At 42.8% G+C, this 13794-nt stretch overlaps 1 protein-coding gene across 2 annotated transcripts in view; it reads left to right on the top strand.

The window, feature by feature from the left end:
• DPP10 (dipeptidyl peptidase like 10) overlaps positions 1-13794 on the top strand; it is a 592658-nt gene that overhangs the window by 497074 nt on the left and 81790 nt on the right. For both annotated transcript variants that reach the window (XM_054176832.1, XM_054176823.1), the window contains exons 6-7: positions 10091-10143; positions 10243-10324. In XM_054176832.1, coding sequence (XP_054032807.1) covers positions 10091-10143; positions 10243-10324 — 135 coding nt within the window. The remainder of the gene's footprint in view (positions 1-10090; positions 10144-10242; positions 10325-13794) is intronic.

The raw sequence follows: 13794 nt of genomic DNA, 5'->3' as shown, positions 1-13794 counted from the left end.
TTATGAAAGATCTTAAAAAGCAAGAAGGGTTGTGTCTGAATGAAAAAGAGTGTCCTTGGCCAGATGTATTCCTATTTATTTTCCTGCTTCACTGTCATCTCCATTGATTTCTCAATTCATGTGCATTTTGTGATATATACCGTAACACAGGTTATTAATTAGGAAGGATCATTTTTAGGTAGTGCTTTCTTTTCAGCTGGGCTCAGGAATGTATGTTTCTCAGTAAAATTGTTATAGATGTGATGGCCCAAAGAGATAAATGAAGCAAGACTTGTGGGAAGAGCTAATATCTTCCATTAGAGCAACTGATAGAGCAGGAAAAAAACAGCAAAGTTTTCAGGCACCCAAAATCTTTTCCAGGTGAAGGTCTTTTAGCTTTGAACTGCCTGAACTTCTGCCTGTGAAGCAATAAAAGCAGTTTCTTGATAATTCTTTTTTTATGAATGATAATATTGCAGCAATTAAAACTTTCTCAACTGGAAGTGTTTCATTCAGGCTGGTAGTCTCTTAAAACAATAGATTTTATTTTCCATGTGATTGAAAGTGTGAATTAACCCACAAAAGGTCTGATATCTCTCTGGCAAATCATAAAGATTTGTACACTTTTAAGCTTGTCTGAGAAGCTGCCATCTCTTTCCAAGCCAGTGTTTTGAAACAAGGGAGATGGGCATGGTGACATACGGTGCAATTTCAGTTATTTAATGATACTCTAGTGCATTTTTATTTCTTTTTAATTAATGGGAAAGCCATGGCTTTTTAAATAATCTCTTTGTTATTTGCTAAGTACAGGACAAATAAATAGGTATCTACCATGTATCAACCAAATGTGTGTGAGATACATGCCCTATTTGGCTGGTAAACCTTAGCATAACTGAAAGTGTTTCTGCATATGCTGAACTCTTCAGCGTATTTCATATACCATCAATTTTTATCGTCCTTGCTCAGACTGAGTGTTACGCCTTGTGAGGTCTTGTTTTAACCAGAGAGGAGAATTTACAGAGTGTGGCAGCACTGAGATGAGTTCACAGTATGACTGTCTGCATGAGTGAAAGCAAAAATATAGGCCAGTCAGTTCACTACCTTGCAAAAAGCTGTGCTAGCAAGGAGGCTTCATTATTGCTCTAAATAAATAACATGTGAACAAGTGTAATTGATTTATAATATATGAAATGGATAGAGGATGTGTCAAGGTGTTTGGCATGCCTGAGCATTTTATGATTATAGCAGTGTGTGGTTCTAATGTCATCAGCTCTCTCCCATTTCCCTGGAGCTCAGAGCCCTGATCATCCTGTAGAAATACTGCTCGTGACGTTTTCTTGGCAGCTTTTTAGCAAAGCACTGTTCTGCCGAGGGATGCTTTCCAAATTACCCAAGAATAGTGAACTGAATATTTACTGGAGTATATAGCAGAATCACTGGAGTGTATTCAACTAAGTGTATAGAGCATATTGTTTTCCTGCCTCTTGCTGGGCTAGGCATTGAGTGCCATGACAGTATTTCATTTTTACAAACCTCAGAAAGACACGGACATTCCTTGAAAGGTAGAAAATAAAGGACATCTAAACCCCCACACAATATGCCATCTAAAAGTTCAGATCATGATTGATAAGTAGGTTGGGTGTGTTTTTTTTTATTCTTGGCTGTTAGCTAAGTAATAAATTGTTACTTCAGTAGGTTTTGACTAGAGTGATTTGTCTTGAAATACATTTTTTTGCCTTTTTCTTTTAGGTCCTTTGTTACTTTAGTGTGTTTTTTTTTCATGCACAAATGAAGGAACAGGACAGCAGCCATAATCAACAAGTGGCTTAGAGGCTGGTGCAGACAAAAGAATTTTGGGTTTTTTGATCTTGGTAAACTTTCTACTGCACCAGGCCACCTGGCAACAGATGGAGTACATCTGTCCCAAAGAAGGGGAAAGGTCACAGTATATGAGAATGGCCTGTCCCCCAAAGGTAAAAAGATGCTGGGGAGGGAACTGGCAGCTCTCATCGACAGGGCTTTAAACTAGTTTCGAAGGGGGGAGGGGCTGAAACTAGTCCCCTCAGGCAAGAGTCTGGGGGCAGTAAGCTAGGGTCAGAGGCCAAACCAGCAGCCCAGCTGAGGTGCATGTACACTAATGCACGAAGCATGGGAAACAAACAAGAGGAGCTGGAAGCCTTGTTGCAGCAGGAAAGTTATGACGTAGTTGCCATCACGGAGACGTGGTGGGATAGCTCACATGACTGGAGTGCTGCAATTGATGGCTACAGGCTTTTCAGGAGAGATAGACAAGGAAGAAGGGGTGGAGGGGTGGCCATGTACATCAGGGAGGCACTAGATGCCATTGAGCTAGAGATTAGGGACAATCAGGTTGAATGCTTGTGGGCAAGAATTAGAGGGAAGACCGGTAGGGCAGACATCCTGGTTGGAGTCTGTTATAGACCACCCAACCAGGAGGATGATGTCGACGAAGCATTCTATAGACAGCTTAAGGCTGTCTCAAGATCTCCTGACCTTGTCCTTATGGGTGACTTCAACCTGCCTGACATCTGCTGGGATCTCAACACAGCAGAGAGGAGGCAGTCTAGGAGGTTCTTAGACTGCATAGAGGACAGCTTCTTATCCCAGGTGCTGCGTGAGCCTACCAGGGGCAAGGCTATGCTTGACCTCCTCTTCACCAACAGGGAAGGGCTGGTGGGTGATGTGGTGGTTGGAGGCTGTTTAGGGGCCAGTGACCATGAAATAATAGAATTTTCAGTATTCAGTCAAGCTAAGAGGGCCAGCAAGAAGACCTCCACTCTGGACTTCCGGAGGGCGGACTTCAGGTTGCTCAAGGAAATAATTCAGAGGGTTCCTTGGGAGAAAGCCCTTAAAAATAAAGGGGTCCAGGAGGGCTGGACCTGCTTCAAGAAAGAGCTGATGAAGGCTCAGGAGCAGGCTGTGCCAATGTGCCGGAAGAGGAGCCGCCGGGGCAGACGGCCAGCCTGGCTGTGTAATGAACTTTTAATTGAACTAAGGGAAAAAAAGAGGGTGTATAATCTTTGGAAGAAAGGTGAGGCAACCCATGGAATGTTTAAAGAGGTTGCTAGGGCATGTAGGAGGAAAATTAGGGAGGCAAAAGCATATTTGGAACTTAAACTGGCCTCTGATGTGAAGGACAACAAAAAGTCCTTCTATAAATATATTAATAGCAAGAGGAAGGGCAGGGACAACCTCCACTCCTTGGTTGACATGGAAGGAAATGTTGTAACACAGGATGAGGAAAAGGCAGAGGTACTTAACACCTTCTTTACCTCAGTTTTTACTAGCTGGAAAGAACGTCTACCAGACAGCTGGTCTGCAGAACTGGCAGAGGGAGCCAGGGAGCTGCATGGTTTCCCTGTGTTTCATGAGCAAGTGATAGGAGCTCTCCTCAGCAGCTTGGACCCCCACAAGTCCATGGGACCAGATGGGATCCATCCTAAGGTGCTGAGAGAGCTGGCAGATGAGCTGGCCAAGCCACTCTCCATTATTTTTCATCAGTCCTGGCTCACTGGAGAGATCCCAGCTGACTGGAAGCTGGCCAACGTGGTACCCATCCACAAGAAGGGCCGGTTGGATGAGCCAGGGAATTACAGGCCTGTCAGCCTGACCTCAGTGCCAGGAAAGATTATGGAGCAGGTCATCCTGAGTGCAATCACGCAACACTTAGAGGATGGCCAAGGGATCAGGCCCAGCCAGCATGGGTTTAGGAAGGGCAGGTCCTGCCTGACCAACCTGATCTCCTTCTATGATCAGGTGACCCGCCTGGTGGATGTGGGGAGGCCTGTGGATGTAGTCTACCTGGACCTCAGCAAGGCCTTTGACACCGTTCCCCATAGCAAACTCCTGGCCAAGCTGTCAGCCCATGGCTTGGATGGGAACACACTGAGATGGGTTAGGAACTGGCTGGAGGGCCGAGCCCAGAGAGTGGTAGTGAATGGTGCCACATCCAGCTGGCAGCCAGTCACCAGTGGTGTGCCCCAGGGATCAGTACTGGGCCCCTTGCTCTTTAACATCTTTATTGATGATCTGGACGAGGGCATCGAGTCCATCATCAGTAAATTTGCTGATGACACCAAGCTGGGGGCAGGAGTTGATCTGCTGGAGGGTAGAGAGGCTCTGCAGAGGGACCTCGACAGGCTGGGCAGATGGGCAGAGTCCAACGGCATGAGATTTAACACATCCAAGTGCCGGGTTCTGCACATTGGCCACAGCAACCCCATGCAGAGCTACAGGCTGGGGTCAGAGTGGCTGGAGAGCAGTCAGGCTGAGAGGGACCTGGGGGTGCTGGTCGACGGTAGACTGAACATGAGCCTGCAGTGTGCCCAGGCAGCTAAGAGGGCCAATGGCATCCTGGCCTGCATCAGGAACAGTGTGGCCAGCAGGAGCAGGGAGGTCATTCTGCCCCTGTACACTGCACTGGTTAGGCCGCACCTCGAGTACTGTGTCCAGTTCTGGGCCCCTCAGTTTAGGAAGGATGTTGACTTGCTGGAACGAGTCCAGAGAAGAGCAACAAAGTTGGTGAGGGGTTTGGAACATAAGCCCTATGAGGAGAGGCTGAGGGAGCTGGGGTTGCTTAGCCTGGAGAAGAGGAGACTGAGGGGTGACCTTATTACTCTCTACAACTACCTGAAGGGAGGTTGTAGACAGACGGATGTTGGTCTCTTCTCCCAGGCAAGCAGTACCAGAACAAGAGGACACAGTCTCAGGCTGCGCCAGGGGAGATACAGGCTGGATGTTAGAAAAAAGTTCTATACAGAAAGAGTGATTGCACATTGGAATGGGCTGCCTGGGGAGGTGGTGGAGTCACCATCACTGGAGGTTTTTAGGAGAAGACTTGACGGGGTACTTGGTGCTGTGGGTTAGTTGCTTGGGCGGAGTTGGATTGGTTGATGGGTTGGACGCGATGATCTTGAAGGTCTCTTCCAACCTGGTTTATTCTATGTATTCTATGTATTCTATGAAGCTAAGTTTTTCAGTGTTGGGCAGCATCACATGAAAGCCTCTCTTCAGTTTATAAACTGATGAAAGACTGAATTCAGAAGGAATACATGATATGCAATTGTTATTACCCACTACATTCTACAGAAAAAAAGAAATGTATATATTAAGGAGGAAGTATTCTATCTAGCTGACCTAAAAAGCCATTTTCACAGTTCTTAACACTGTGGGGAACATCTCCAGCTTATCATAAGAGAAACAGGAAAGTTATTTACTCATAAGAAAGTCCAGAACCTTCATAAGCATGTATGTCGCTCATGAAAGTAAGACTCCTCATGGTGTCCCACATTAACATGTATAGTTTTATTAATAAATTGTGCTAGGCTGTTTTCTGGTCTTCATTTTCCTCCACTGATATGACAGGGCATAAATTACTGTAATGCTTTTAATATTTTTAAAGGCTTTGTTTTCCTCCATTGCTTCACTCACAGATGTTCCCTGATTCTCCTCTTTGTACCTAGAAGATTAGCCTTTTTTTTCTTCAGTTAAGCCTTTCTCCCTTAACCTTGGTTCCACAGTGCTTAAATATGTCTTCTATTTTTGTGTCAACTGGAATAATTTACTGCCCACTTTTAAATATTAGCTTTAGGTCAGTCTTTCGATACCACCCCGTTTAGAAGGCGTGGAGTACAGGAAATACATGAAAGCATTTTGGAATAGAAATGATAAATGGTGAAGACAACAACCAGCCTTTCACTGTAAATAGTGAGGGGTCAGTACAGCCTGAACTTTACCCATGTGGGCTCTCAGTCTGCTTATTTGCAAACTTCATCATAAATTACCATTTTTATAGAGTTATTTCCTATTAGTGCATATCCCAAAAAATGAGTTGCAAGGCAGAATTCCCAAGCCTCTTCCAAGGGTGGTGTAGTTTGTGGCTAGGCAGAAGGGTTTTTTTCCTTAGTATTTTGATATTTGCTGAGGCTTCCTATGGTTAGTGTGATTGCTTGGAGCCTTCAGCTGGGCTCCTGTTGTGTGATGGCACATATGGTGTGTTAGGGATAAAGAGATGTGTCATCCCAGCCACTCGCATGACTGTCTGCAAAAGGGAGGCAAACGGGTAAGACGTTATACAAAACTACAACAGATTCCTAAACACTTTCTATATGATCCAGACTTAAACTAAAGAAAAAGACTTAAGAAGTCTTTCTTTTTCAATGCTGAAAATGATTGTGTTTCGGTATGTGGCTGTTGCAAGTAAGAATTAAGAAACTTCCTAGTTGAACTTTATGTGGGGCATTCCTATTAAGAACTAAAACTAATGAGTAACTGAGAAAAATGTCACCTTCCTGTTTGAAAGGAACTGTTGTAATGTTGCAGTCCTCTGCTTATGGAGATCCTTCAAATGTATTAATACTTGTAAAGATATTAATATTTCTACATAAGCATTTAGATAAACAATTTATCACAAGGCAAGAGGAGAGTTTCCACATGAAGTATGAAGTGGTGTGCTTGTTGTAATAGCATATTTTCTGTTAAAGCTGTCAAAATCACTTACTGGCTTAACATTTCTTGTTGAAATACATGCTGTCTAATTTACTTTTAAAATATTTCTATTCTAAATACTTAGTAGCTCTCCACACATTATTTGTGATATACTTTCCCTGTTTCCTGGAAGGAAAAAAACCCAACCCATTCCTCTTTGCTGTAACTAGCTGTATGAGACTGTCCTCTTTAACAGCTGTGGGCAAGTACCCCCTGGGTAGCCTCTGGCAATGTGCAGAAACCACCATGATTTAACTGTTTATGTCCCTTTGATCTGCTCCCTCTTTCCTCAAGCAATATAAGATCTATAAAAGAGAGCAGGAGCTTTGAGACCGATGCTTTGTCTCATTGTCTTCCCAGCAGTACTTGACTAACTCTCTCCAGGCTGCCAAGACAGGTTGTCGAGTCTCCTTCTCTGGAGACTTTTAAAACCTGCCTGTATGCAGTCCTGTGGAACCTGATCGAAGTGGTGATCTCCAGAGGTTCCTTTCAACTCCTACCATGCTCTGATTACCAAATAGTCTGTCTGCATCTGCTATGTATGTAATTGTATGTGTATATAGTATAAAGACACAGTAGGGAATATGTTTATGATAGCTATTTAGAGAAAATCAATTTACTTAGAGTATTCTTCTTGGTGTCTTTGTGCCTCCTACAGCAATCATAATATTATTATAATTTATCTCTATTTCTGTCATACTTAGCACTTCTCAGAAGAGGCTTATATTTTACACAACCAAGCACTCTTCTATAAGCTGTAATATAAAAGCAACTAACAGCTTGGGGTATGCTTATTAATACATCTATAATTCTTTTCAACGAAGCACATTTTTGATGTTAATCATCATAGACTTGGAAAATGGAAGGCAAATTCTGTAGAAGGGGAATGCAGCTATTACACAAAGCACTGTTGGTAATCTTGCAGACCTGTGTAGGCTTGTTGAAGCTTCGACCAGCAAGGATTCAGGACATGCTACATTTGCGTGTGCATTGACAGGGAACTACTAACAGCAACGAGTCAGTGTGTTTCAGGTGATTCTGTTACTGAATGACTTCCAGACAAAACAACAACCTCTGAAACCCCTATCTCTGTGTACAGGTCTGGAGCCCTCAGTATAGGAAGGACATGGACCTGATGGAGAGGGTCCAGAGGAGGGCCATGAAAATGATTGGGGGTTGGAGCAGGTCTGCTACCAGGGCAGGCTGAGGGAGCTGGGGTTGTTCAGCCTGGAGAAGAAGAGGCTCAGGGGACACCTGATAGCATCCTTCCAGTACCTGAAGGGAGCCTACAGGAAGGATGGGGAGAGAGTATTTACAAGGGCCTGCAGTGACAGGACAAAGGACAATGGCTTCAAACTAGAGAAGGGCAGATTTAGATTGGGTATCAGGAAGTAGTTCTTCACTATGAGGGTGATAGAACACTGGAACAGGTTGCCTGGGGAGATGGTTGAGGCCCCTTCCCTGGAGATATTCCAAGTAAGACTTGACAAGGCCCTGGGCAGCCTGGTCTAGTTGGGGATGTCCCTGCTGACTGTGGAGAGGTCAGGCTAGATGATCTTTGGAAGTCCCTTCTAGCCTGGACCATTCTGTGATTCTGTGTTCATATGTGATGCTCCTCTGTCTCTTTGGAGGAGATACTGAAAGATTCCTGATGTGGGTCCCACACACACATCTCTATCAAGGTTTTGGCTTTACAGCTGAATCTGTTTCCATCTAACCAGAACTAACTTGACACAGTCCTGAAATAAGTCCTCTATGGTCCAAGCAAGGATACTGTAGTTCTGTAGATGAGAAGCTACATTAAGTCTAGTGGATGTCACCCTGTGTTTCATTCTGACAGTAGTTTATATTAGCAAGAGTTTCTCATAGTACAGTAACACTTAGTTGCAAATGTATTTTATATTCCAAGACCATGAAGTAGTTTCAGTTCATAATAAAATGAATTAACTATGCTACTTTCATATTGTGAAACATAGCAGTAGAGAAATTAACTAGGTTAAAACCAGTCACCAAAGCTCAGAAGACAGCACAATGTCTGTTACTATATGTGTGACTTGAGAGAAAAGCTGTAATAGTTTGGTTTGAATTTAGGCCTTTGTTGTGCTGGTGTATCACTTTATACACTGTACCATGCTGTTCCCCACCATGGGTCTTCTGGGTCTACATACATCAGACCTTGACATTTTGCTATTAAATGACAATCTGGTTTATTTCATTCATTTTCAACAGAACTTGCTACGAATAAAGACAGCAGCATAAAATTGTACATTGGATTTTCTTTTGTCCTCTATCCACAGAATCCTGGTGTTTCTAATAGCAAAAGCTGTTGGTAACTTCCTGATGACTTTGGAAGGCAAATACTGACAAATAGTTCTTAGTTTTACCCAAAGTGTTGCATACAAAAAATATCTCAGATAAAAGAGACTTTCCTTGCATTTCAAAGCAAGTTGGTTAAAATCAAACTGTTTAAGGAAGCAAACATGCTTAAGGAAAACCAAACTAAATAGAGCCCCAGTAAGCACTCATTGTTTTATTCTGTGAGCCATAGTTCAGAAGATTGTTCAGGCAGGTGGTCAAAAAAATATATCTACATTTCCAATAAAATAATTTCAAGTAAAATAAGAATTATTTTGAACATAAATTAATGAAGAAGTGCAGGGAAAAGTTGTTCGTTTGGTTTTTCATGTAGGTTCTTGTGGGGTATTGTTTGGTTTGATTTTTGTCTTTTTGAATTCTATTGTTGAACAGGAACAGACATTTTTCTGGGACCATTTCTATGAAGCTGTTTTACAGGTTATGTGTCTGGTGACATTAATAGATGAGTCCTTCATACAGCCCTCAAACCCAATTCAAGTCTGTTGGATATGATTAATTTTGTTAAATCTTTCTGTTAGTAATAAAGATAGAGATGTTTACAGAGTTTAGAAGACTGTTACTATCATAATGATAGTGCCTCTTTACCTGTATCAGGAACAGTGTGGCCAGCAGGAGCAGGGAGGTCATTCTGCCCCTGTACACTGCACTGGTTAGGCCACACCTTGAGTACTGTGTCCAGTTCTGGGCTCCTCAGTTTAGGAAGGATGTTGACTTGCTGGAACATGTCCAGAGAAGGGCAACAAAATTGGTGAGGGGTTTGGAACACAAGCCCTATGAGGAGAAACTGAGGGAGCTGGGGTTGCTTAGCCTGGAGAAGAGGAGGCTCAGAGGAGACCTTCTTGCTCTCTACAACTACCTGAAGGGAGGTTGTATCCAGGTGGGGGTTGGTCTCTTCTCCCAGTCAATCAGCACCAGAACAAGAGGACCCAGTCTCAAGGTGTGCCAGAGGAGGTTTAGGCTGGAGGTTAGGAAGAAATTCTTCATAGAGAGTGATTGCCCATTGGAATGTGCTGCCCAGAGAGGTCACCATCACTGGAGGTGTTTAGGAGGAGACTTGATAGGGTGCTTGGTTGCATGGTTTAGTTGATTAGGTGGTGTTGGATTATAGGTTGGACACGATGATTGTGAAGGTCTCATCCAACCAGGTTTATTCTATGCTATTCTTTAATCCAGTATTTATTTCTTTTTGTAATTCTTACACTTTCTTTTTTTTTTTTTTTTGTGACAGGTTTTTCATTACTCTTACACAGCTTCATATGTGATTTATAACATACACACAAGGTAGGTCACCTTGTTTTTTCAATATGATGTCATTTTTAGTGGTTCTATGCATAAAGTAATGCGAATGTGTTCGAGTAAAAATGTTTACCTTTTTTCAAGGGAAGTTTGGGAGTTGAACCCTCCAGAAGTAGAGGATTCTGTTTTACAGTATGCTGCCTGGGGTGTCCAAGGACAGCAACTGGTAAGTACAGTCATTGAAAATGCTATGATTTAATGATGTATTTACTCAGGCTGAAGTGAAAAAGAAAAAAAGCCTTAAGATCCATTTTGTTACATTTTTATGCATGATGCTAGTATTGTCCTGTAACACTTTTTAGGGGATCTGTCTATTTATTTGTGTAAACATGTTTTTCTTCCAAGTGTTAATTGTGGAACTCTTGAAAGAATCAAATCTTTATCTAAACATGCACTCAAATATTTTTCAAAATAACCATCTTTATAGCTACTGCTATGAGAGGAGGAAAGTTGAAGGTGAAGTTTTCAAGTTCATGATCAATGAAAACTGTGTCAAAAGCAAAAGCTTAGCATCCAAAAGTGGATGTGATGTATTCAATGAAAGTGGTATTTTGGTTTCAGTATGAAAACTGCTGCCAGGGTCAGTTGCACTACATTGAATTCAGAATAATAAAACCAGAATTCCTATGTTGCATATATTGTTTTCCTCCAAAAGTTTTACAACTTTTTATGAACACAAATCATCCATGATCTTCACAACCAGTCTCAATGAGATTTTAAAAAAGAAAAAGTGACTTTAAAAAACAGCAGTGATTTTAAACTGACCTGTGCTGGTAGTTGAACTCCAGAGACTTAGAAAAGCTTCAACTCTCTGCATAAGAAATTCAGATAATCCTTGTTACAGTATTCTAATAAGCTCATTAATGCCTGCAGGCATGATCCCGAAGCCTCTTTGCACATTTGACTTGTTCATACAGAAAGGCTATAAGTTTGAGTGTCTAGAGACTGTACCCTGCTGCATATATCATTCATCAACAGGGTGCCAATGTCAAAAATGCTTCTGGTTCAAGTGTATTACAGGAAGCAAGTGGACGCAGGAAGGAAAAAAGTAATTGGGAAATGCTTGCTATGCTTTAATAATTAAAAACATTGATTTGTTAGTAATGAATGCACATAGACAGGATTGGTGGTAATGAATCTGTAGGTTATTTACCAGGTGTTATTATGGAACATCTCAACCTATGTAGGTTGTAGCAGAAAGGTGATGCCTTAGCAAAAATGAGCAGAATTTTGAAATACTTCAAATTAAATTGCAGTTCGGAATATTTGTCCATGCTGCACCTCTGATTAGTAGTCTAAAGTGCACCTAAAATTGCATGCATTGATTGCTGAGAAATTAATTTTCTCTTTTCCTGGGTTGTATCCAAAGAACAGGGGCAGCCTTACCAATCATAACCTTCAGGAAAATGATATATTAGAATAACGCTGTCTTTATCAGGTTTGCCTGGATTATCATTCTGGAAATATGTATGAATACTTTCAGATACAGGCATAGGTGGACTCCTATTAAGTCTCAAAACTGCAAAAACTAGGTGGTCATGTCATGTACAACCTTTATCATCTACATTTGAAAACGTTGGCATAATTCATACTTCAGTGAGGATAACATTAGTCATCTTTGTTAATGTCCCTAGTAAAGTTAATGTCATGCTTTAAAAATATCTGCTTTACTGTGGGCTTTACGGTGCCATATGGTCTTCAGAATTAGGAAATAATAACTTTGATTGAAACACAAAATCTGTGCACTCTGAATGATACCAAGTGTTGTCATACAGATGTACATCAGCAATGACAGTCTGCGGAAGGTCACTTCCATACGAATTGCTAATGAGAAGGATGTCCTCCTGAAGCTTTTTGTGGGATAAGAGAAGCTTTCTAAAGTGACAGAAGTGCCTTGCCACGTTACCTTCCGTGGCAGTTTAGGCTGGGTACCTCCTTTTACTGCCACATAAGTAACACCTACAATGTCTCAAGTGTCCAAGCCAGTAAGGTGCTGGTCCAAGCCTGGGGGTGCTGGTTCACAGCCGCCTAAACATGAGCCAGCAGTGTGCCCAGGTGGCCAAGAAGGCCTGTGGCATCCTGGCCTGCATTAGGAATGGTGTGGCCAGCAGGAGCAGGGAAGTCATTGTGCACTTGTACTCTGCATTGGTTAGGCCACACCTTGAGTACTGTTTCCAGTTCTGGGCCCCTCAGTTTAGGAAAGACATCGAGATACTTGAACGTGGCCAGAGAAGGGCAACAAGGCTGGGGAGAGGCCTTGAGCACAAGCCCTGTGAGGAGAGGCTGAGGGAGCTGGGGTTGTTTAGCCTGGAGAAGAGAAGGATCAGGGGTGACCTCATTGCCCTCTACAACTACCTGAAAGGTGGTTGTAGCCAGAAAGGGGTTGGTCTCTTCTCCCAGGCAACCAGCACCAGAACAAGGGGACACAGTCTCAAGCTGCACCAGGGGAGGTTTAGGCTCGAGGTGAGGAGAAAGTTCTTCACCGAGCGAGTCATTAGTCATTGGAATGGGCTGCCCAGGGAGGTGGTGGAGTCACCATCTCTGGAGGTGTTCAAGAGGAGATTGGACGTGGCACTTGGTGCCATGGTTTAGTCATGAGGTCTGTGGTGACAGGTTGGACTTGATGATCTTTGAGTTCTCTTCCAACCTTGGTGATACTGTGAAGGTGGACACAGGAAACAGTGTATTTCTACCCATAAATCCTGTGCCCTGTAAATTCGTCTGCAAAGCAATTCTCTTCCTCTTTCTTCCCTCTGTGCTCCCATGGGAGATGTTCCCTATTGGGTAATGGTGGGGGAATATCTCAAGGCCTCTTAGGACCTTGAGAAGGTGGGGGGTGAGTGGAGGCAGTCTTAGACCTGGCCAGCCTGAGACTAGCCTAGCAGTGCGGGGGAGAGGAAGAAAGAGCCCTGGGGGTTTTTGGGTAGACCCTCAGGTGGGGAGAAGGGAAGTGTTGGGAGGCCTTTGGGTGTGCTGAAAGGGACTTTGTATGCTTTGGGATACCTTTGCCACTATGCTTCATAGATTTCTGTAAAACACTAATTGCTTTTCCATTGAAACTTTCAATCACTATCCAATCCATTTCTGTGGCTATCATATAAGCCAAATATACATAAATCCCTAAGATAAAGAGGAATAGAACCCTTCCAGGTGCAGTGCAAAAAAAGGATAGCAGTACAATAGCAATGGCTGGTCTGCGAAGTCAGCACAAGGTGTGCAACACAAGGCACAGGTATGCTTGACTGAGCCAAAAGTCCTAACTATGCACTGTAACTATTTGGAAGGTCCTGGATTAAATCCAAATGATGAGGGATGACACAGGGATTTGGATCAACTATTTCCATAAATAGACTAGAGTGTAAAATAAGATGTTTCTAATCCTTAGTCCTGCAGAAGAGCCATGTAGTTTACATGTGAATCTTAATATGAGTTCTCTGACAGATAGAACAGATCATAGAAGATGAGGAAAAAAGTGACTGAGCAGGAAAATTTGTGTAAAGACAGACACAGCTTATTGGACAGAGATGGGAATATGGCTGCAGTGAAGAAGAGTTAGGTTCATATCAGATACCAGATGACTGGACCATAACACCCCTGTTTTGTAGCTGCCATGGTGGCTGGAAGTTATTTCAGTTT

This window comes from Dryobates pubescens, chromosome 2, assembly GCF_014839835.1.
Source record: "Dryobates pubescens isolate bDryPub1 chromosome 2, bDryPub1.pri, whole genome shotgun sequence".
NCBI lineage: Eukaryota > Metazoa > Chordata > Aves > Piciformes > Picidae > Dryobates > Dryobates pubescens.
Note: the sequence above shows the minus strand (reverse complement) of the source record. Positions and strands in the feature narration are given on the sequence as shown.